Here is a 23,243-nt window from a genome sequence, read left to right as displayed (position 1 = left end):
CTTCATGTTTAACAGGGTATTGTTGCTGCGGTTGGGGTGTAGACCTAACGGGAATAACATGACAAGGAGACTCCTTGTCCCAACCGACATGATTGCGATATAGCGCAGGAGCTTGCGCTAAAGCCCATTCAGCAGCATAGGCTTCTTTCGCTGCTTCTGGAACAAGATCGGAGAAAGAAGGCAAAATGACATCTTCCCCATGCGGGAGCTTGCGGACGTGTTCAGGTGGCCAGTCTCTCTCGGCCAATAGGATATCACTAGTAAGTTCATCCCAAAATATTACACTAATAGTGCGTTTCACGTCTCCCTCTATCTGAATTGTCAAATCATAAACCCTATCGGGGGGAAGAACGCAGCCATCCGCGGGCTCAACCGCGATGTAATCGCTAGTTGCTGTCGCATCCAGATGATCTTTTAGACTCTGGCGACATATCGTGACCTCTGCCGCGCTGTCCAACAGAGTCACGGCCCACTTCTTGTTCCTCAACAGCGTTCTCAATACTACTGGCATTTTTAACTGTCAGTGCTGCCACCTTTTTCTTTTTAAACTGTGGCTTTTGCTGAGGAGTCTTTTCTTCTTTTTTAATGGTAGACTGTGGTGAGTCTTTCTTCTCTTTCACGTATTCCGGACGTCGATCTTGACAGCCCCCTCTCTCGCTACGTTTATCCGGTGCGTCCTGAAAGGAACGAGAGGGACGTGAATCAGTATATCTGTCTGGAGGTCTAATGTGCTCCCTATTTCTGAGATTATACCTCCTTTCGGAGTACTCCGGATGTGGAGAATCAGCTCTCTTATTTCTTCTTTCTTTGAAATCTTTTTGTTTGTCCCAGCGCTTCTTAGAGCCCTCTTGTGCCTGCTTTGTACCCTCCTTATGGGCGGTACTTTGTAACTCAAATTTTTTAGGTTTGGCCCCCAAACTATCCCGTCCTATACTAGTATAGGTATCGGAAATTATTTTCGGTAGCTGTCTCTCTTGTTCCAGATTTGGAGTTTCCTGGAGACGCTGGCGTATTGCCAGTGCCACCGCTTCCCCTTTAATATTACTCAGTATTATCGAGGAGACGGCGTCAAAGTTACGCATCAATTTCATCCCCAGATCCAGGGCCGGTGCAGCCCCATGTTCAGTTTGTATTTGTTTTAACACTTCTGGTAAATTGACAAGTGTCGGGGTACCATGTGTGGTAGTATACACGGCAGCGAAGACTGTACCCCATGTGGCACAGTCATCCACCGAGGGAACCATCCCAAACGGCAAGCACATAGTGAGTAATCTATGTTTTTCCTGTGGTCCCGAATGGGGAAACACAGCTTCCAGCTGATTAGTTTTCTGGGCTATCCAGAACAGTATTTTTTCCTGCTCCGTGGGCACTTTACCCATAATAGTATACACTGTTTGTGGATTAATCCCAGTAGCCAATTGATAACCCCCAGCTACTGGCGGTGCTGGACGCGCTGGTGTTGTGTTCAATGTTCGCATTACGAACTGAACCAATCGTCTATATAATGCCACTAATTCATTATACTAAACTCGTAAATCTGCTATCGGCATATTCTGTATGCCTGGGTGAGGTGTATATGTGGCAAACATAGGCCATGTAGGTCCCTCATTACTTAAAGGACCTAGCCTCACTCTCCGTAGTACATGTGGTAGGGCGCCTTCAAACCAGTTCTGATGTTCTTGATATGTGAGCGAAATTTCATGATACTGGTATGCTTCGGACCGTACAGGTATGTTCGCAATTTCATATGTGTGAAATGTGTGCGTTCGTTGGTCAACCTCAGGAAAGGTGACCCAACAGTAAAATGTTTCTGTTTGGTATGCTTCAGTTGCCTCTATTATCAGAGTAACATCCCGCCCTCTTCTGTAAGGCCATGCGCCAATAAATGTTGTGTAAGTGCATGTCTAGCATTTGCAGGAATGTCTATGGTATTAGCCATAGTTGTTTAGAGAAACGGAACACCAAATAGGGGAAGTCTGATTCCTTTTTATGAGTTCGAGCCCGAACAACCTACAGCTTAATTAGGTGTTACCTGTTCAGCTGAGGAGGATTCTCCCAAAGACCACGGACGTCTCCGTATAATGGTACTTAGGGTACCTGTTGTCTGTGGGACAGTGATAGTCAGGGTATCGGTAAATTAGTGCCTAAACACCATCGTTGGGCGCCATGTCGTAGTTTGGACTCTTGCTCTGGGCAAGACTGCTGGTTTAAGGATAACAGTACTTTTGTTTGTAGGTGACTGAGTCTTTCCTACAACAAGTCGCAACTGTTGTCCCAACCTTACCGGCTCCCTAGCAGTACCTCACCAGAAACACAATAGTAAAAGGTGATTTATGGCAGTCGTTTACGCATGGACTCAAAATAAGATATCTCAGGGTATGTCGTGGTTAAACGGAGATTACCCTTTTCTCACAGATATATTATGTCTCATACAAACACAGGCAATGACACAGATGCAGTAAAGTTATAATAGTTTCTTGTTTAACATAACTACAATTTGCGATAAGTTGCATGGACTGCAATGATTAGGATAATGAAAATAGCAAGTAACTGTATTGTGAAGAAGAGAGTCATTGTTATGAAGACCCCCACCATTTTGTAATACATGAAAAAGATACATAAGATGGAATATGCCCTATTACCCTCATGTGAATAGGCCTAACCTCCCACCTAAAGGAGAGCTGGGTTTGCTAAACCTAATCTGCCAAAGCCATGTCCATGAGAGGAGCCCCCAACCCTCGTTACCTTGGAATGAGGTCTCTATCTCAGACTCCGTAGGGACACGAAGACTGGGTCAGCATCAAGACGATTGCAGCATCGGTATCAGCGATGGTGGCGATGCCCTCTGGTCGGAATCCCTCTGATTATCTGTCTAAAGTGTGATGTATTTATACAGATCTAGAAGGTCCCCTGACGTAGGTGTATTCCAAAACAATAGATAACAGGCATGCTTGGGACGGCAATTAATATCAACAATCCCTCGAAAGTATAGAGAGGGAAAATCCCTAAGTGTGAACACCTACTGTTTGTTTGTCTTTGGTGCTTGATCTTGACGCCTTGGCACGGTGACACTGATAATGTAACTCATAACAAGTGGCCTAACTATAAACAAGGCAGCCATCTTAGAAGAAATAAATAATTAAATGGGCTAAGACAGAGCAAGCTAAGTAGGTTAAAAGTCACTAGGTGACGGGGGCATGAGTCTACAAGCCAGCGGCTAAGCTAACTCCTGCTATCCCATTAAAACGAACTAGGATTCACTACAATGTATCTTAGAAAAGAGTAGAATTTCAGAAGACGTGTGTAATAATGTTTTACAGTTTAATGCTACGATGTGGTTCTCAGTCGCACTTTTGTTCATGTATTCAAAGTCGTATTGCCTTTGTTCTAACTGTAATGTAATGTGACATTTATTTGAGATGATGTAACTAACATTTTCTTTATTTGAAGTTAAACATGAACACAGTTAACACAAATTAAATGTGTATTTGTTTATAATACTCAAAATTGACATGAGTAGGCCTGCATTTTTTTCAACGTGTGAAACATTTTTCCATTTCTGCTTGTGTGTCTTTTCTTTACAGGTACATTCACATGAAATGTTAGTTTGGTAATAGATGGCTATTGTGTTAGTAATAGAGTGTCGGGGAAAAAGACCTTGATGGAAGAACATGGATAACCCTAAATGTACACAAAACATTTCATATAATGTGTGTTCTAAAGTTTTTAATGTACAGTGTTGAACTCAAATTTGGTAAGGAAGTGCAATCACCGTACAACTAGAGACTCATATACATTGTGTGTCTTAATTTTATTAAATAAAATGCAATAATTCAAAGTGAATTAGAAACCAGCCTCACAATAAAGAAGACTATGGGGGGTCATTTTGACCCTGGCGGTATGAGACCGCCAGGGCTAAAATGACAGAAGCACCGCCAACAGGCTGGCGGTGCTTCCTGGCCCATTACGACCGCGGAGGAAGCACCTCGGTCGCACCGCCGGGGCCGGCGGTATTCCCCCAGATTTGCCCCGGCGGTGATGATCGGCCCCAGGGGATTACGAGTCCCCGACCGCCAGCCTTTTTCTGCGTTATGAACCACCAGGAAAAGGCTGGCGGTACGGGGAGTCGTGGGGCCCCTGGGGGCCCCTGCCACTGGCATGGGCAGTGCAGGGGCCCCCTAACAGGGCCCCATGCGGCTTTTCACTGTCTGCCATGCCCCTGACACACAAGTTGCGATAATGAAAGTCATTTATTTCAATATACATACAATAAATTTATATTCATTTAATATTTTCAAAAACACTTTTAATATTTTCACATTAGTTTTTCATTTAATATAAATGCAAAACTCTCATGATAAAATGTAGTGTTGAATACGAATGGTGGCTACATGGCTCACCATAATTCAAACATGTAAATTTACAAATAATTTTGTTTTCTCTGTTAGGCCTTTAAATGTAGGTTGATTAATCACAATATGCTAACTTCTAAGCCACTAGTATATTAATAAAATTTACCCTCTCTCAGTCCCTCCTGTGACGGCAATCTATGCCATCACAAATGAACTTTTCGCAATTACAATAAGACAAAAATTAAAGCCTTGTAGTTTGATAATGCATAGATCGAGGTTTGCGATAATTGTCAATTCTCTTTATCGTCTGATAATACCTGTTTCTCATAGTCTCCATTTACATTTCTTCCCTCCTCTGTTTATTCTTTTCACTTTGTTTTCTCCAGAAATTGTAAGCTTTGTAAAATCCAAGTGTACAAATTATGCACACTGTCACAAACAAAAGATTTCAGGATCATTTTCACAAAATCATTTCCCAAGTTTCCAAACCAAGATCTTACTTCCTAGAATTCTTCACCTATTGTCTCCCAAACATTTGTCTCTTTTAGGTCATTTAAGTCATTTTTCATACTCGTCAAATTAGATAAGTATCTCCTTATCTCCTTAAGTGCAGCAGTGCTGTGACTTCAAAACGCGGCAGACTCTACCCTCTTTTGCTAAAAGGATGTCTAACGCAAGGTGATTATGAAGAATAATAGACCTTGCTGCAACCATTTCTGTGTCCATTAGGAGCATTGCATCTGAAAACTCAGTTGACCTCTTATGTACAATTGTTGATAACTTCCTTATCTTTATGTCTTTCAAGATCAAACCCACAGATGGAATAAAAGCTCAAAAAATATCTCCTATAATCTTTGAACTACTTTGTCATCTTTTAAATCTCATTAGGTCTCTCAATCTGTGCTGGATTGTCAATGTTGTCCACTTGATAGATTTTCAGAAAAAACACTCTTAAATGGAATGTACAAGCCAGCCTTTCAGCAACTTGTAATAAGCGCTCTCACCACAGATGTAATAGACACCAGGTATAGCGGGGTCTTGTCCACTAAGCATAAAAACCCATACGCTCTTAAACAGGAACACATTTCTGCATTCACTCGTTCCTACAAACTTATTGTCAGCTTTTGATTGCAGTCTATATATATCAAAGCTTTCCTACATGTTGCCAATCTAAAGCTAAGTGTCATTGTGTATCAGGTGTGTTGTGAACTGTTTCCTTCTTGTTGACTATATCCTTACCTATATCTTCTTTCATCACTTTTGTTTTATGATCTACTTGATTAATGAACTCCTTTTATACCTATGTAAGAAGGCATGTTAAGTTATTTCAGAGTGCATATGCTGTTCCAAAAGTCAGTGTAGGTTCAAAGAATCCTCCCACTATATCTTTGTTCCTAGCTTTTTCAATGCTGCTCAAATGCTTCAATGGGAACAAAAGATAAAAATAAAAATAATTAGAATGGAAGTACAGAATGTACTCTTGATTGTACAAATCTGTTAATGATAAACTTCAACTAATGCCATTAGTGAGTGGTAAACTGAGATATGTGATCTCTTCTTGTACTGACAAAGGAATTTGTGTACACACATAACAATCATCATTGTGTCCATGTACTCAAACAGGAAATTATAATAAACATTGGAAGATAAGTCTCCCTTTGTGTCATCTAAATGAAGCAATCTCTCATCTTTATAGAACGTATCCTGCTTGGATGTTGTCATTTCTTGCACTGGAGTTGCTGTACTTTGTCCTTTCATTGAAACACTCATTCCCACAATCAATAAAATACACGCTATTATACATACTATTATTAAACCAATACACAAATATTTACATATACTGTATTTGCCCTGTCCAGTGTTCATGGCTTCTGTAAAATCAGAAGAAAAAAGTTAAAGTATAGAAGCAAAAGTGAGCAAAAATAAAATTAAAAAAAATAAAGCAGCTTTCAAATTCTTTGCACTATTCACAGCAGTTCCCGATCTTCAAGAAAGTTCTTCAAGATTTATCTGAAATCTCTGGAATATAGTTCAATGTTCCTTTCAAATAGAACACAATTTGATGATCACTTATGATTACTTCCAAAGTGTAATGTCTTTGTTGATCAATTGGCAAGGTTAGTTCAAAACTCAGTTTAAATGCAATTTCAAATTCCAGAATATTCAACTAAAGTCTCATGGTCAAAACAAAGGGCCATAAACTCGCTCTCCCATTCATTTGTGAAAAGATAGATCCATTCAGGTGAATAGTATCTGCGACATTGGCACTCTTTTACTTTCTGTTCTCTGTACAGCACCATCTTCCTCTTCACTCTAATTTTACTCTTCAACTGCTTCTGTTATTGATGGGAGTTTATCAGCAACCAGTTCATTTGCAGCTGCAGGCCATTTATCTTCTTTCACAGTTCTCTTCGGGTACAACTGCTTTCACAATGCTTGCTGTACTGGCAGGAATGAGCGGACTTTGGTTTTGCTCTCTTACACTTTCGTCTGCATGCGGGCAGCTTCAACTTTCACCACTTTGCACGTTTTCTGCTTCAGCTACCTGTTCTGTCCTCACAGCTTAGTCAAGTTGAACCCCTTCTCCATCAGCATTCACACTTGCTGGATCAGGCTCTGTGTTTTCAAGAGGACACAGAACTTTGCGTGGTTGGCCTTCATGGATCCAATTCAGAAGACCAGCCCACTTCACAGCTGTTCTCATCACCAACATAACTTGAAACAGTCCTTTCCACCTTGGCTCTAGGCAAGTCTTCTCACATGCTTTATGATTAGCACCCAACTACCAGCTTTCAAGCTGTGACACTGTCCTTGGGCTGCTTGAACTGTTGCTGCTTCAACCTGATGAGACAAAGAGCAAACCACATCAGCCACACCTTTGAAATAATCCAGCACTAACTCATCACTTATGTTCAGAAGTGCATTTGCAGGTACTGCTGGTAGTCTCATTGCATGACCCATTATGATCTTGTGGGGGACAGTCCTGTCTTCCTGTCAGGGGTGCTACGTGTGCCCATCCGGACAAGTGGTAATGCATCAGACCATTTCAATGCGGTAAGGGCACAAACCTTTGGCAATCAAGCTTTCAGTGTTTCAAGCATTTGTTCCACCAATCTAGATGCCTCTGGTCTGTAACTGCAATGCAATTTGTGCTCAATGTTCAGTGCTGCACACAACAACTGTATAATCTCATTGTTAAAATGAGTTCCTCGATCTGTGTCCAAGAACTTGGGAATCCATACCACGGTACCTGTCCCTAAGCAGCAGCTTACCTACAGTGAGACTATCATTCCTACATGTTGGATACGCCTCAACCCAATGGGAGAACACACATACAATGACCAATACATAGTCCAATCCTTTACAGACAGGCATTTAAATAAAATCAAGTTGCATTTTGTTAAATGGACCTCCCGATCTACCTGTGTTGCTCAAATTATACCTGTGCATTTCCCTGCATGCATTTGTTGACAAACCACTTCTTCAATCAATCTAAATATGGGTTTGTACCATGTCTGTTTGAGAGTGCGAATCATTGCATCTCTGCTGAGATGAACCAGACCATGATAATATGTAGCCATGGAATTCAACAAATAATCTGGCAACACAACTTTCCCTACATTTGAAATCCAAACATCATCTACTTCTCTTTGAGCGCAACCTGCTTTTATCCAACCTCTTTGGTCTTCCTCTGAAGCCTCTTCCTGCAACCTCTTGGTTTAATCTCAGGTATCAACCACTGACATCAAGAAATTTTGATTTGTCTTACTGGTGTCACTTCCACTACTCCACTCTGTATATAAGGTGACGCAATGGAGTGCACAATATCTGGCAATTTGGTCAGCATAGGCATTGCCCAACAACACATAATCATTTGATCTTTGGTGGGCTATACACTTCACAATGGCAATCTTCTCAGGTAACTGTAAGGCATTAAACAAGCTATGGATTTTCTCACCATTTTGAATGGGTGTTCCTGAAGAGGTCATAAAACCTCTCTGGTGCCATAACTGCCTGAAGTCACACACAACACCAAATCCGTTTTGACTGTCTGTGAATATTGTCACTTAGAACTGCTGTGATACGCAGCAAGCTATTGTAAGAGCAACCAATTCAGGTACTTGGGCAGAACCAACACTTTGAAGCCATGAGGCTTTGAAAACTCCTGAGAGTGTGCAAACTGCATAACCTGCTCTCAGAGTACCTTCACTGTCTCTTAAATTAAACAGGAGCCATCAACAAATACAAATTGGTGATTCTCCTCTAAAGGAGTATCGTAAATATCAGGTCTGGGTTTGGTGCACAGTTCAGTGACATTGAGGCCATCATGTTCCATTATACTAACATAATTTGAATCATCAACATTCACAGGCATTATTGTGGCCTTGTTTAAGACCACACACCTCATGACTTTTACATTTGCAGATCCAAGGATCAATAGCTCATAATGGGTAAAGCAGGCATTGGTCAAATATTGGTTCTTAGATCTGGTTAAAAGTACTTCAAGTGAGGGTGGGACATAAACTGTTAAAGGGTGTCCCCTCACAATGCCTTTGCATTGGCATATGCTCACACCAGCACTGGCCACGACCTTTAAACAGCAAAGCAAAGCAGCAGCGACAGGATCCAACGTGGCAGAAAAAGATGCCACTGGCCTTTTTGTTCCTCCATGCGACTGAGATAAAACTGAAAGAGCACAACCATCACATTCATGGCAAAAAAGTATGAAACCTTTCGTATAATCAGGCATTCCCAAAGCTGGAGACCTGCACAAACTCTTTCAACTCAGTGAAGACCTTCATGCATTCTTCATTAAAGGGGACTGGGTCAGTAGATCACCATACCCAAAACATTCCTACATCTCTCTGGGTAACTCATTTGCATAATTGCTGCAACTCTTTCTCAGTACGCTTTCCTCGAACCTTTCTCAATTTTTATGACCCAAATAGTTTCTTCTTTGTGGCAATACTATAACTTAGCAGGGGAAATATTGTTTCTGTTTTCACCCAAATGATTCAATAACGCTATTGTATCTTGTCTGCAAGCATCCCATGTATTGGACGCAACCATAAGGGCTTGAATGTACTGCACTAAAGCAGACTAAAATGGCTTATTCAACGACTCTATCTTCTTCTTCAGGACTGTTTGAAAATGGATGGAGATTCTGAAAACCCCTGTGGATTATGGGACCATGAATACACAGGATTACCAAATTGCAATGAAAAGAGGAATTGACTATCTCGTGCGAGGCCACTGAGCAAAATGCCTGTGACAAATCAATGACTGGAAACCATTCTGCTTCACATGCAATCCGAAATAAAATCACTGCTGGATTTGGCACTACAGGACAACAGGATACTACAATTTCATTCACCTTTCTTAAATCTTACAACGTGATATTTCCCACTTGGCTTTCGCAATCCCATAATTGATGAATTACATGGGCTGCCATCACCTCTTTTAAAACTCCCGGCTCAACAAAGTCTGTAATTACTAGGGTAATACCTTCGATCATCTCTGGAGTCAAGTTATACTCTGGTGTTTTGGGGAAAACTGCATGTGGTTTTACAGTCACTTTGACTGGTTCAACACCTTGAATATGTCCAATATCTTCCCCACAAAGGTCCCAAACTCTCAGTGTTACTGTCTCTTGTAATTCATCAGGCAAGTCTTTAATTGTCATGGCAGGAAACAATGTAATGAGAAGATACGTCTCATCAGTTTGACTGGAAGTCTCATCATCGCTATTAGTTTGAATTGCTATCCCTTTATCTGTGCAAGTGATGGAACATTTTCACTTGCATAGCAAGTCTCTTCCTAACAGACTCACAGGGCTTGAATGACAAACCACAAATCAGTGCAGACCCTCAAATGTTCCTATTTTAACTGGAATGGGCTCTGTAATGGGAATTACCAAATGCTGGTTTGCTACTCCTACAACCTGAACTGTTCTTCCTGAAAGGGGCACATTAGGGACTTCTGCTGATCTGACAGTTGAACAAGTTGCTCCAGTGTTAACCAGGAATAAAACATCATAACCCATAACACTCGCATTCACGTAAGGACCACGCTGATCTACTTCCTCCCTCTTCTGTACTCTCGCACACGTAATCTTTACTCATTTCATCTTCACTTAAATCAATCAATGGGTATTGTGTGATTTACCGATTTACCTTTGCATTTGTCTTTGGTTCGCGTTCTGTTAAGGAACATTACCTTTTGCTGTGTCATCGGAGAGTGTGGTATCTGCATTTTCTGTGAGACATGAATTTGCTGTTGGAGAAATTGTACTTGTTGCTGGGGACCTAAATTTTGTACTGCACCATTAGGAAAATTTTGGTTTGATTTCGGAGCCTTTGGACTCTCTGATTTTGAAATTGACTGTTGTCAACCATCTGCGCAATACTATCACCTTGCACCAAATTATTTACATTACTAAATGAACACTCCTGTTTCCAATGTCTAACGTTGCCGCATGCATGACAAGGAAGCATTTTCTTCATGTTCTGAACATCATCGGATCTATTCAAATTCCATGACATCTACCTCTATAGTGAAGCATCATATTACCTTGTTGCTGTGTTCCCTGCATTCCTCCTACGTTAATCACTCCCTGCAGACTCTGCATACCTGCTGCTTGGCCTGTCTTGATCTGCATCACCATCATCTTTTCCTTCAACCTTTTTTGCGTCAACTCAATTTCGTCACTACAATATTTTGCATAATGCAGTACTTCATCAATCAGCTTTTTTTGCCAGCAAATCAAATAATTCCTAATCATATTACTAATTTTAGGCTTCGATCCTTGAACAAATCTAAATACAAAATAAACCATGTCTCTCGGCTCAATAATTTCTGTGACACTATTGCTTGAAGGCTTACAACAATCACTCATAATAAGCACAAACAGACTCTTGTCTTCTGAGATGTCCTGTCAATTCTTTGCCAATCAATTTCTTTTGGGGAGACTCTAGTTTTCAGAAACTCAATCACCTTGTAATAGCTTTTAATCACTTCTTCTGATGGAGCACCTGTCATTGTATCCCTTGGCGGCTCACACCTTGGCCAATCAACACCCCTCTTACACTCAACCCACACATCTGCTGGAACCACAATCTCAAATAAAGTGTTCAGGTCTTCCCACAAAAACTTCACAGGCTTGACAAACCTTTCTGTTCTGATAGCATTCCTTTGGTTTCTTCCTCAACTTTGGGTAATAATTTGGAAATTAAAGTATGTCACTACTGCTCCAAGGAACATGATCAAAATTTCCTCCAGGAATTTCTCTGATTGTCATTATTTTTTTAGCTCCCTCAGCCTGTTGTACATCATTTGAAGATGCATTCAGCTTTTTCTTCTGATCTCTTTTCTTTGTCCATCTACCTTCCCATTTATCTATGTCTCCCCATGTTTCAATACTTTGAATCAACTTCTTAATTGGAATTTTCATTCCAGGTGATCTCATGTTTGCAATGTTTCTTGAATCAAATTCCAATCTGTAACTCTTCTTTAACTGTTTGGATGTATTCATTTTGATTTCATGTTTCAGCCACATTAGTCAATTTCTCATAAACATGCCCTGCTCGAAGAGTAACATCCTTGCACATGAAGCGCAATTCGTTTTCATTGTAAGAATCTAATCTGCCCAATTCAAGGGTTCCCTCAATCAATTCATTTAATTCCAATTTTAACCTAGCCATGTTCAATGTCTTTTTTCCCCCAGGCATGTTTCCTGGAACTGATGCTCCACACAAATTGTCTAACCCTTCAGTCAACTGCCATGCTGATAACCCCTTTAATCCGTTATTTCCTTTATCTTGGGCATAAACTGTGGTACATTGCTTGGGGCTCTCACAGTCTGCTTTTGAGTCATCACAGATGAACCTATAGAGCATGGAGGATATGCCACATCAATCAGTGGTCCCACTCCATTTTGTCTCTGGTTCGAACCAAAATAATTCATTGGGGTCAGGGCTGGCACAGCAGTGCTCAATCTCTCCATTTCTGCATTAGTTCCAAAAGGTGAATTCATTGCTGATACTGGATTTGAAATCTGGGGATCACTCTCTTTATTATGCTGGGCATCCAACAGGACTACTGGACCTATAGTTACGGGAACTGTTAATGATTCTGGTCCTGACAAATTCATCTGGCTTTGCAGGAACATTCATCTTTTACTCTGGCCAGTAAAGACTGTGCCAAAAGCTTCATTTGACTGATTCGGGCAACATTCTGTGGTATAATTACTGGGGAAAACATTGGCATGTTCTATCTCTGGTTCATAATTGTTGCAGGTGGTTATGCGTTAGCCTGGATTCAATCTGAGTCATTCCTGCATTCTGAATTGGCTGTGACATAACTGAAACTGGAACATTCTGAACTGATTGTTGGCACGCTGATCCCGGGAAGATTTTCTTCCTGCTCTAGATTCAATAACCCCCAATGTGAGACACCAGCACTTTCATCACCTATTGAGGTCGACTGAATCTTTGGACTTGGCGAAGAGAGTGGTAGTCAGAATCATTAAATCACAAATCAATGACAGTATACCATAAACAATTCTAAATACCATGAACAATTTAACACTAAATCATACTCCAAACTGAATAAGGTTTTAAAGCTTTATTACAATTCCAAAATCAATGTCACGTAAATGGTGCACAAGACTAAATTGTACACTTTCATGAAAACTATAGGCTCACCAAAGCATCTGAAAATATTTAACCTACTAAACATCAATAATATTAGACACTCCAAAAGAATAATATGTATTAACAACAACACAATATGCACAGATTTCAAAGCAGATGGTGGTGATAACAGTGAGCCATTAAATACAGTTTAAAATTCAATTCCAGATTTCAGGTTTCAGGGCTTGGCCATACCTATCACTATCATTAGCACAAAGTTTGACTTGCATGTGTGGGAAACACAAAAGAAAGACAAAAATAATTTGAAAAAACATCTAACTAGGGCAACTCACTGTACAAATTATGCTGGTGTAAGTACCCAACTGAAAGAGAAACAAGAATCCCCATTTAGTAATACCTATCTCCATGAGACAGCATACAAGACTAGTTTGCCAGGCAGGACGGTCACCTTCTTTCGGCGTCAGTTGACAGCAGCATCAGGGCAGCGCAGAACACAGGTTGCACATAGGACGATGCAGCAGTTCAGAATTAGTTGGCCATATTAGTATTGAACTGCATAACAGAATAGGACAACTAAGACTAAGATGAGAAAACTCATGTGGTGACTTAATGAAATAGAGTGTGACAACAGAACTAGACAGGGTCTGCACAGCTTCGAGGCAGGAGAAGAATTAACTAGGACTGACTTCAGTTTCAAAGTTCGTCACTTGGTCCTTCAGCTGGGCACACCTCAGACGTCAGATTCAGCAGCCAATGGCTGCAGATGATACCATCGAATTTGCAACTATTCCAAAACTTCTCAGCAAAAGTACATTGTCATCTGAATGATTTCACAAATTTCCAGCAAAATGTTACATTCCCTAGTTCTTTGATACTTCAGATCCTTTCTTACAATACACAGTTGAACTAAACTAATATATTTCACATGAGAACTGCAAGTTTCCTGTGTTGATCAACAGCTAGAACAAATAATGCATATTGCTAATTCTGAAACATGTTTGTTGTCTTCAATACAAAAGGACATTCAACATCACATTAACATCCTAGGAAAATAATTCAGGTCAGACGGGACAGGATAAGCAAGTGATTTTCCATTACTGCTGCAAAATGAATCTTTCAAGCCTAGTCAAGCTAAGAAACTTTCATACATATTAACACACTTAAAACATTGATAAACCTATTGCACAGCTTACATTTCATATCAGATTCGCAAATCAAGGTCTTTTAATTGCAAACATTATTCATGACATTAAAACTAAATTAAATGTGCATTCATTTTTCTGAACATGTCACTTGCATTAATGAAATTCATTTAATTCAATATAAGTACAATTCATTTATAGTCATTTAATATTTTCAATAATACTTTTAATATTAATTCATATTAGTAGTTCATTTAACATAAATGCAAAACTCTCATGTTAAAATGTAGTGTTTAATACCAATGGTGGCCACATGGTTCACCATACTTCAAGCGTTCAAATTTATAACTCATGTTATTTTCTCTGTTAGGCCCTTAAATGTAGGTTAATTAATCACCATATGCTAACTTTTATACCACTAGTATATTAATAAGATTTGCTATCTATGGAAGAAGGCGCAAATGCGCCATCAATATCTTTGTGCCTAAAGTCCAAAATAACAACTATTGATATATTGAAAAGTTTTCAAGAAGTGGAGCTCTGACATTCTTCAATAAATTGTCGTTCATAGACATCTGATTGTTAGCCCATTTGCTACATAGATCATATATTTTTAGCAAAATTGACAGGTAATGTTAAAGTGGCTCTCATCCACCCAGAGATGTTTTAAGGCATGAGCAAACTGGGCTCTGGTCCAGGGCCCCAGCCTTAAAGGGGGGGGCCCTGTTAGAGCCAGCTCTGTTCTGCAGAGTCTTGTCATGATGACTGTGAATAATTCTTAAACAGATTGTTTTAAATACTGTTTTCTTTTAATTTATTTTAAATGTGGATGATAAGTGAGAGTCTATTAAATATATTTTGCACAGAAATGTGTGTTTGCGTTTCATGCTACATCCATAGAAACGTTCCTTCAGATCAAAACAGGACCTCACGTATGAAAAATGGGAGGGCGTCACTGAGGGTATTTGCAGTAATATTAGTGATCTGCTGCTGTGTTACAATATTGAAAACACACGTCACTATCCCTGAATATTAGCTGTAAACACATTTAGAATTTGTACGATTGTGTTTGTGTGCTGTCAGTGACCTGGCCAAAGAGGGTGTGAAAGAGCTAAAATTGGATCATAAATTCAAGGCTGTTCCGAAAAGTGGCCCCCAAATACTTTTGGCCCAGGGCCCCGAAAAACCTTCAGATGTCCTTGCATCCAAGGTGTTCAAGGCTGTATATTTAAAAGTAAATTAAAACAGAGCTGACCTATCTAAGGCTATCCCATCAGATACTCTATCTAGTCCAGGAAGCTTGAAAGGTTTGCAATATACATTCCTTTAAACAGACACAATTTTCTTGTTCATTTTGTCTATGAAATTTCAATATTTCTGGCTCTAAGTCTTCTCAGTGTTTCGTATAATGGTTGGAAGGAAAAATTGTCACAGCCTGACAGATATTGGGGTGTAGGATATTATAGCATTTTAATGCCACTGAATTTATTTGATCTTCCACTGCAGGAGAAGATTGTGACATTGACGTCAATGAATGTGACAGCAGCCCATGCCATCATTCTGGGACATGCGTAGACCAGCCCAATGGCTACAACTGCCACTGTGCACATGGTTGGGTTGGTGTAAACTGTGAAATTCGTAAGTATTACCTTATTTTTTTTCTCAGTGTGATAAGGATAATGAGAATTATTATCGTCATCAAGTTTAGCTAAGTGGAATACTAACAGGCTGATTCACAGAGGTTAACTTAACACTTTTGTGCAAGTTTACAGCTGTTTGCTATACACAAAGAGATTTGTGAGTAGCATATTTACAAGTGCGGAGTTTCCGTATCTAGAGACCTATCTTTTTATGTACAGAGAATCCAAACTTCTAAGAATAGTTCTCAAAAATCCTTTTGTGAATGGTAAACCATTACCATTGTTAAGTCACACAGAAGTGTAAGTTTTCCTTTGTGAATCAGGCCTAAAATCTGAGAACAGGAATGCTAAAAGCTTAATATTTGATTTTGGGAAGAGATACAACAACATGCCACTCTGTGGCTTTTACATTTATTCCTAAAGCAAAATGCGGGAAAGGGCTTTTGGTGAATAGTCTCTATCATTAGATTTTTGCATTGGTTTAATCTGCATGACTTCGATTCCTGAAATGAAACACCTTGGTATATATATTGATCTTTCCTAAGAATTGGCTGGCGAAACCCCTTTTCTTTTGCTGCGTTTGTGTGCTTTGCTTCAGGTGTTTTAAGTAAACTTCTGGATGCCCCATGGTAGGAGTAACAGCATTTATTAAATTCATCCTTAAAAGGCTTAGCTGCACAGCTTAAAAGTACAAAATTAGCAACTTTAGTTGCTATTCTTTTCTTAGCACCAGCTTCTAATTCTTGGGGCTTAGGGCTAGGTTTTGAAAATTATTTGTGGAGCCCAGGTCAAAGAACAAATTTTGAATATAAACAAGGATGAATTGTAGGTGGAAGTCAAGTGTGGCTGACGTAGCCACTTGTGATATGCATGCAATTTGATCAATTTTAACATTGGACAATGCCAGTAACTGCATTGCCCGATCAATACTCTGGCCTGCTGTGCACACACTGCCCTCTGTGCACATACACTGCCTTCTCTGCTTCCTGCCCCTTCTGCTCTCACACTGCCCTGTCTGATCTCTGCAGCTTCTAAACACTGACTACCCTGTCTGTTGCTTGCCCCTTCAGCTCACACACTTCTCAACTCTACTTCATGATCCACCACTGAAAACAAGTTACTCCCCTCTCATGCAAACTGATATACAAAATACTTACTCATCTATAGATAGAATAACAATATTGGTATCTGCTGAGTGCACATTAAAAGAAAGATAGGTTGAACAGATTACAGCACTAACCAGAGCAGTAAGCATAGTGCTTCAGTTTTAGGGATTCATTGACAAAGCTCCGTCCATCTGCCCAATAGGAAGTTGCCTCGTTGTGAATAGGCAAACTTTTCCCACTCCTTTAAAACAACGAGCGACCTCTAAAAGCAGTATTGCTATTAATGGTGAGAGCCCCCATGGAGTGCAGTTCCTATCGCAAGAAATCCCCATTTGGAGCCTGTAATAAAGTGAATCCACACCAGATGAAGATATATGGTAGGAGGTATTTATTACAGCCTCAACCAACAGCCAGCATATCAACTGTCATGCAGAGAACCCTGCATGACAGAACCTCAGAACAAGCTGGTTCCATGCCCAGTGTTCTGGCATGGAGCCATGTTACATCATTACACTTCTTCCTCTTTACATTAGAACAGAAATAACATGAGAACAAAAAACACATTTGAACAGAAAGAAAAAGAGGGTAGAAAGAACTACACAAAATCACGCAAATGTAAAGGAAACCTGCGTGTTCTGACACTCCTACGAGTATTATCAGACCTTAAATCAATGTCAGAGGGAAAACGATAAGAAGTATCATCTCTCCTGTCGGCCACACCACACTCCCCAAAATGTGCTACACGACTATGATTCCAGATGCGACCATCATCCGTCTTGACAGCATTTTTAAACAGCTTAATGATAGTTTTTGGAGAGGTATATTTTGACCAATTTTGACACCCAACAGGAGCTTTGACCTTTACTTTATCTCCAACCTCAAAATTTGTTTTGTCTCTCCATTCCCCAATACCATTGTTTTTCAAACCCTTCCCAGCAACCATCCAGCCAGGACACAAACAAGTATTTGGAGACCTTCCCCTGAGCAGTTCAAAAGGAGTCTTCCCCGTTGATGCATGAGGAGTGTACCTGTAAGCTGTTATACGACCCTGCAGTTCTTTTCTCCAATCTAAACAGTTTACCTTTGCTAATTGCATACTCTCCTTTAAAGTCCTGTTAAATCTCTCCAAAGCACCATTCGCCTCTGGATGATATAACGCAATTTTTTTATGTACAATTCCCCATTTTACAAAATACTCCTCCATCTGAGCAGAACAGAACTGCGGACCATTGTCAGAAAGAATAGAGTTAGGAAAACTCTCGCGTTTGAACACAGATTCTAAAAAACTGATCACAGATTGAGAAGTGATCTCTCTCACCAAACTCACCTCCACCCATCGTGAATACAAATCCAGCAACACCAACAGGTAAGGAGTCTGATGTTCTCCATGCAATGGCCCCACAATATCGATAGCTAATTCATCCCATGGACTTTTTGGTAAACTTCTACAAACCATAGGTGGACATCTTGGTTTGAGTACCTTATCACTAGCTTGACAAGGTGTACACTCCCTAACAGTACGTTCCACCATCAAATCTAATCCAGGCCACCAGAAATCCTGACGGATGCGCTCTTTGGTTTTAGAAATGCCCATATGCCCTTCATGAGCCATGTTCACGATGACTTCTCTCAAACTCAATGGGGGAATCATTCTTGTGCCCCTCATTAGAACACCATCAACAACGGCTAACTCATTCGCAACTAACGACCAAGGTTTAACCAGACTTCGAGACTTATGCTGATCCAAAAGAGACATCACAGAACACAATTCACTATCCTTTTGCAACTCATCCCTCCATTCATCTTCCTTTACAGCCCCCAGCGTAACATCACAAACTCTTATGCCACACTCAGCATCACATTGATCATTTTCATCCTGAGATTTATCATTCTCTACCACCTCCACCAATCTCGACAGACAGTCTGCCGTTACATTTGTCTTTCCCGGAATGTATTCAAACATGAAGTTATACTCCTGTAAGGAAATGACCCATCTCCTGATCCTCGAGGAAATCGAGTCCAAACCCTTCTTCTCAAAAATTTCTTTCAGGGGTTTATGATCAGACCTGACTACGAAAGAAGATCCCCACACAAATTTTCTGAACTTGTTTATGGCCCAGAATATTGCCAACGCTTCCTTCTCTATAACAGAATAACATATCTCTGCCCCTTTCAAGCATCTTGAAGCACAAGCTATTAGCACCTCTTGGCCCTTCCTGATCTGAAAAAGAAGAGCACCCAGCCCCTTTATACTCGCATCAGTAACAATGAAAGTGGGATTCCCAGGTACAAAAGCTTGTAAGTTTGGTGCATTCCTGAGATAATTTTTTACTTGTTTAAATTCTGTACCACACTCTTCCGTCCAAACAAACTCTGCATTCTTACACATCAACTTCCTTAGATTTACTGTTTTATCTGCAAAATTTCGTATAAATTTGTTATAAAATTCTGCCATACCTAAGAATGAAGAAACCTCATCTTTTGTACACGGTTCTTTTAACATTTCGATAGTGTCCACCAAATCATTTTTAGGACTCACCCCCTGCCGTGAAATATGATGACCCAAATAGTCCAGTTCAGTGACTCCAAATTTACATTTGCTTCGCCTAAGAGATAACCCAGCATCAAGCATCCTTTTAAGCACAGCATGCACCCTCTCATCATGTTCTCTCACGTTTCTCCCACATATTAATACATCATCCTGGTAGCACTTTACGCCTGAAATGCCTTTAAAAAGATCTTCCATAATCCTCTGGAATACTGAGGCCGCAGAAACCAGCCCAAACGGCATACGCAAAAACTTGAAGGCCCCCATTGGCGTAATAAAAGCCGTTAATTCTTGACACTCTTTACTCAACGGAACCTGATGGTATGCTGATGCCATATCCAGAGTGGTAAAATAGCAAGCACCATCCAACGATGATACTAATTCCTCAATATTGGGAAGTGGGAACTTGTCAACCACCACTTCTTTATTTAAGGCACGAAGATCCACACATAGACGGATTTCATTATTTGGTTTACGTGCCACAACAATGGGAGCTAACCACTCCGTTGCCTCTACAGGCTGTATAACACCAGTGGACAACAATTTATCTATCTCTTTTTGTACAGCGTCTTGGACACAAATGGGAATGCGTCTAACTTTTGCTACAACTGGTACTGCGCCCTGTTTCAACTTAATATGGTGATTGTACCCCTTTAAACACCCCAAGGTGTCACTGAACAATTCACCAAAAGCTCTCACAAACTTGTTTTCGTCACCCTCAATAGATTGTACCTGAACAGATGGATGTGCATTAGGATTGAGAATGACACCCAAGCGTGCTTGATGACTCCAGCTCAACAAATTATCACCCCTCTCAGCAACATAAATCCTAGCATCAGTGAACCTACCATTGTACTCAATGCAGTCATCAAAATAACCTAATAACTTAATTGGCAACCCACCATAACCCGTAGGTTTAATATTAGGTTTGAACAGTTTCTTCCTTCCTTGAAAATTCTTCATAAAAAAATCCTTTGAGAGAAACGTGATGTGAGAGCACGAATCAAATTTCATTTTGACTCTAACATTCCCCACCAAAACCCACTCAGAGGGATGTTCCACCTCACTCTCACTAACTTGAAAACTGACTTCCTTTATTTCTGATCTAGAATCTCTCCTATTCCTCATCCTACAATTTTTTCCAAAATGTCCTCTTTTTCCGCAAACATTACAAGTAATCCTATTAGCAGGACACTCACTTGCATTAGCCATGTGTCCAAATCTTCCACATCTGTAGCAATTTCCTTGAAAAGGTGTTGCAAACCTCCTATTCCCCTGTGTCTTTCCTGCGCTATTTTCTATTACAACACCTTTCTCACGGACACCTCATACTTTTTTTCCTTCTCATCTTTTTGTATGACTTGACGCTCCACTTCTTGTGCTTTTACACTGACCTTGTCTTCTTTATGTGCTTTACTTAGTTCTCCAACACACTTTAACATATGCTCTACCCTTTTTGCAATACTAACAACCTCATCCAACGGTGGCTCGTCCTTTAGCCAGAGTTCTTCCCTCACTTTATCACTGCAACACCTCAGCACAAACTGATCTCTAATCCTTTCTTCTACCAACGCCCCAAATTTACAACTTGAGGCCAACTTCCGTAAAGCCGTAATATATTCTTCAACACTCTCCTCTTTCCCTTGCTCCCGCAAACCAAAATGGTACCTTTCCATAATAGTACTAATCTTTGGCAAGTAATGTAAATCTAGTTGTCTTGCACATATTTCATATTCATTCAACCCCCTCTGATCAGCTTGCGACAATGGAGGTAGATTTTCCAACACCTCCTGTCCTTCACCCCCTAAACAATGTAACAAAAGTGCCTGCTTCCTTTCACCACTCAAATTCGTACCACACACCCTGGCATAATTCTCAAAAATCTTTTTCCATTTCTTCCACTTAATAACCGGTTCTCCTGGATCTGACAAGAGAAACGGCGGCGCCGTAACATTCTGCATACTCACAAGAGGTGTAAAACACTTCTTCCCCACAATATGTTCCAAACCCTACTAGTTGCTAAAAGTACTTAAAGTCCAAAAGGTGTGCCAGTCACTGTATGTCCCAGCACGATGCCGCTATATCAAACACGGGTCTTCAGGTGTGTTTGTCACCGCAGAGACGACCTTTTCAGTTTAATTCATTTTACAACGCCCAATACTTGTATTCCACAAGTGCAATAAAGTTTCCAAAGAAATGTATATTCCCGTGACCACAAACCAATATTGTGATCCTTATCCAGTCTCCGTCTAAGTTTCAACTTCCAATAGACCGTCGATGTTCTTCTTCGATGTCCTCCAACAATTGCGCTGTAAAAAAAAAAAAAAAATTTTTAATAAAAAAAATTCCTTCTTCCTCATCTAAGATGGCCGCCACGAAACATTTGGTCCATTTTCTTCAGGCAGTTGGGCTTGCTTTCTCTTTGAGCAATCTCGGATCGTTTTCCTCACTCAAAATGGCCTCAACCAAACATCCAGTCTATTTTCTTCAGTCAATCTGGCTTGTTTTTCTCCATCCACCACACTCAAGATGGCCGCCAACAATTCCCACAGCTTTCAGTCCTTTTCCAATTGCTCACTGACCTTCTGACGTCGTGAAGCATACAGAGACCACTTTGATCCTCAGTAAATGCTCAAACAGCTTTCCACAAAGCCCCTACAACCGCAATTTCACACTTTTCTCCGCTAGAACATGCTGCAAGACGCTCGATCCTCTCCCAGCACGTCTCTGTAAGTTATCTCAGTTTTTCTCTTAAATAATCCAAGCTCTTCCTTCTTTGTTGTTGTTGAGGCTGTCCCTTCCTCTGTGTTCCTTTCTCCGCCCAAGCGTCGCCAGTGTAATAAAGTGAATCCACACCAGATGAAGATATATGGTAGGAGGTATTTATTACAGCCTCAACCAACAGCCAGCATATCAACTGTCATGCAGAGAACCCTGCATGACAGAACCTCAGAACAAGCTGGTTCCATGCCCAGTGTTCTGGCATGGAGCCATGTTACATCATTACAGAGCCTTTGTTTAAGACCCCGACTTTGATGCACTTTTAAGTGCCCCTCACTTGCAGCCCTTCTGTGACATGATCAGAACTGGACTGGCAATTTATTTCATTGGGCATTTCTCTGGTGGGCTGAGGCCAAGGGGGTATTGTTTGTGCAGGCCCAGGGCTGGTGCTAGCACCACTGTTACTAGGTCTCCGAGATTAATGGCAGCAAGCAGAGCAGATGAGAGAAATAGAGAGGGGTGAGATCAAAATAGCAGAAGAGGGGGAGAGAGACAGAGAAAGGATATATGGATGGAAAGAGAGAGAGGGATAGAAAGGAGTGGGCTGGTTTGAACATTTTTACCTGGACTGCTTTTGGTCCTGGACAAGATGATGGATGTGCTTCAGGTACAGCCTTGTGAACTTCACTAGTGGTGCTTCTCCAAAAGCAGAGCCCCTCAGCTGAAAATATTGCTGGGGCCTGAACCTGGGTGTATCTCTAAATTTGGCACCCATAGAGGGGTGGGATTGTGGTGATTATTTTTACGTTCCCCCTCTTTAGGATTAATCTACTCATTGGACCATGTAAGAGCATTTTAGGACTGAGATATGTAAGATCATGATTATCACCAGCTAAATTACTTATAAATGGAAATTTAAATGCTCAGAATTCTTCTAACCATTTACCTAATGAGATGTAGGATGTGAGAAATTATTTTTAGTGTAGTGTCTGCTATTTTTTTTTTAAAGAATGAGCTGTGTGAAAACTGCATACATGTGTTTTGAGCAGCCACACCTGTTTTTCTGGGGCAATCTAAATGATT

At 40.5% G+C, this 23,243-nt stretch overlaps 1 protein-coding gene across 1 annotated transcript in view; it reads left to right on the top strand.

The window, feature by feature from the left end:
* DNER (delta/notch like EGF repeat containing) overlaps nt 1-23,243 on the top strand; it is a 1,195,805-nt gene that overhangs the window by 1,108,281 nt on the left and 64,281 nt on the right. Inside the window, exon 11 of the mRNA XM_069213419.1 lies at nt 15,652-15,783. Coding sequence (XP_069069520.1) covers nt 15,652-15,783 — 132 coding nt within the window. The remainder of the gene's footprint in view (nt 1-15,651; nt 15,784-23,243) is intronic.

The sequence above is a fragment of the Pleurodeles waltl genome, chromosome 11 (genome assembly GCF_031143425.1).
Source record: "Pleurodeles waltl isolate 20211129_DDA chromosome 11, aPleWal1.hap1.20221129, whole genome shotgun sequence".
NCBI lineage: Eukaryota > Metazoa > Chordata > Amphibia > Caudata > Salamandridae > Pleurodeles > Pleurodeles waltl.
The sequence above is the reverse complement of the archived record's forward strand: the minus strand, read 5'-3'. Positions and strand labels throughout refer to the sequence as shown.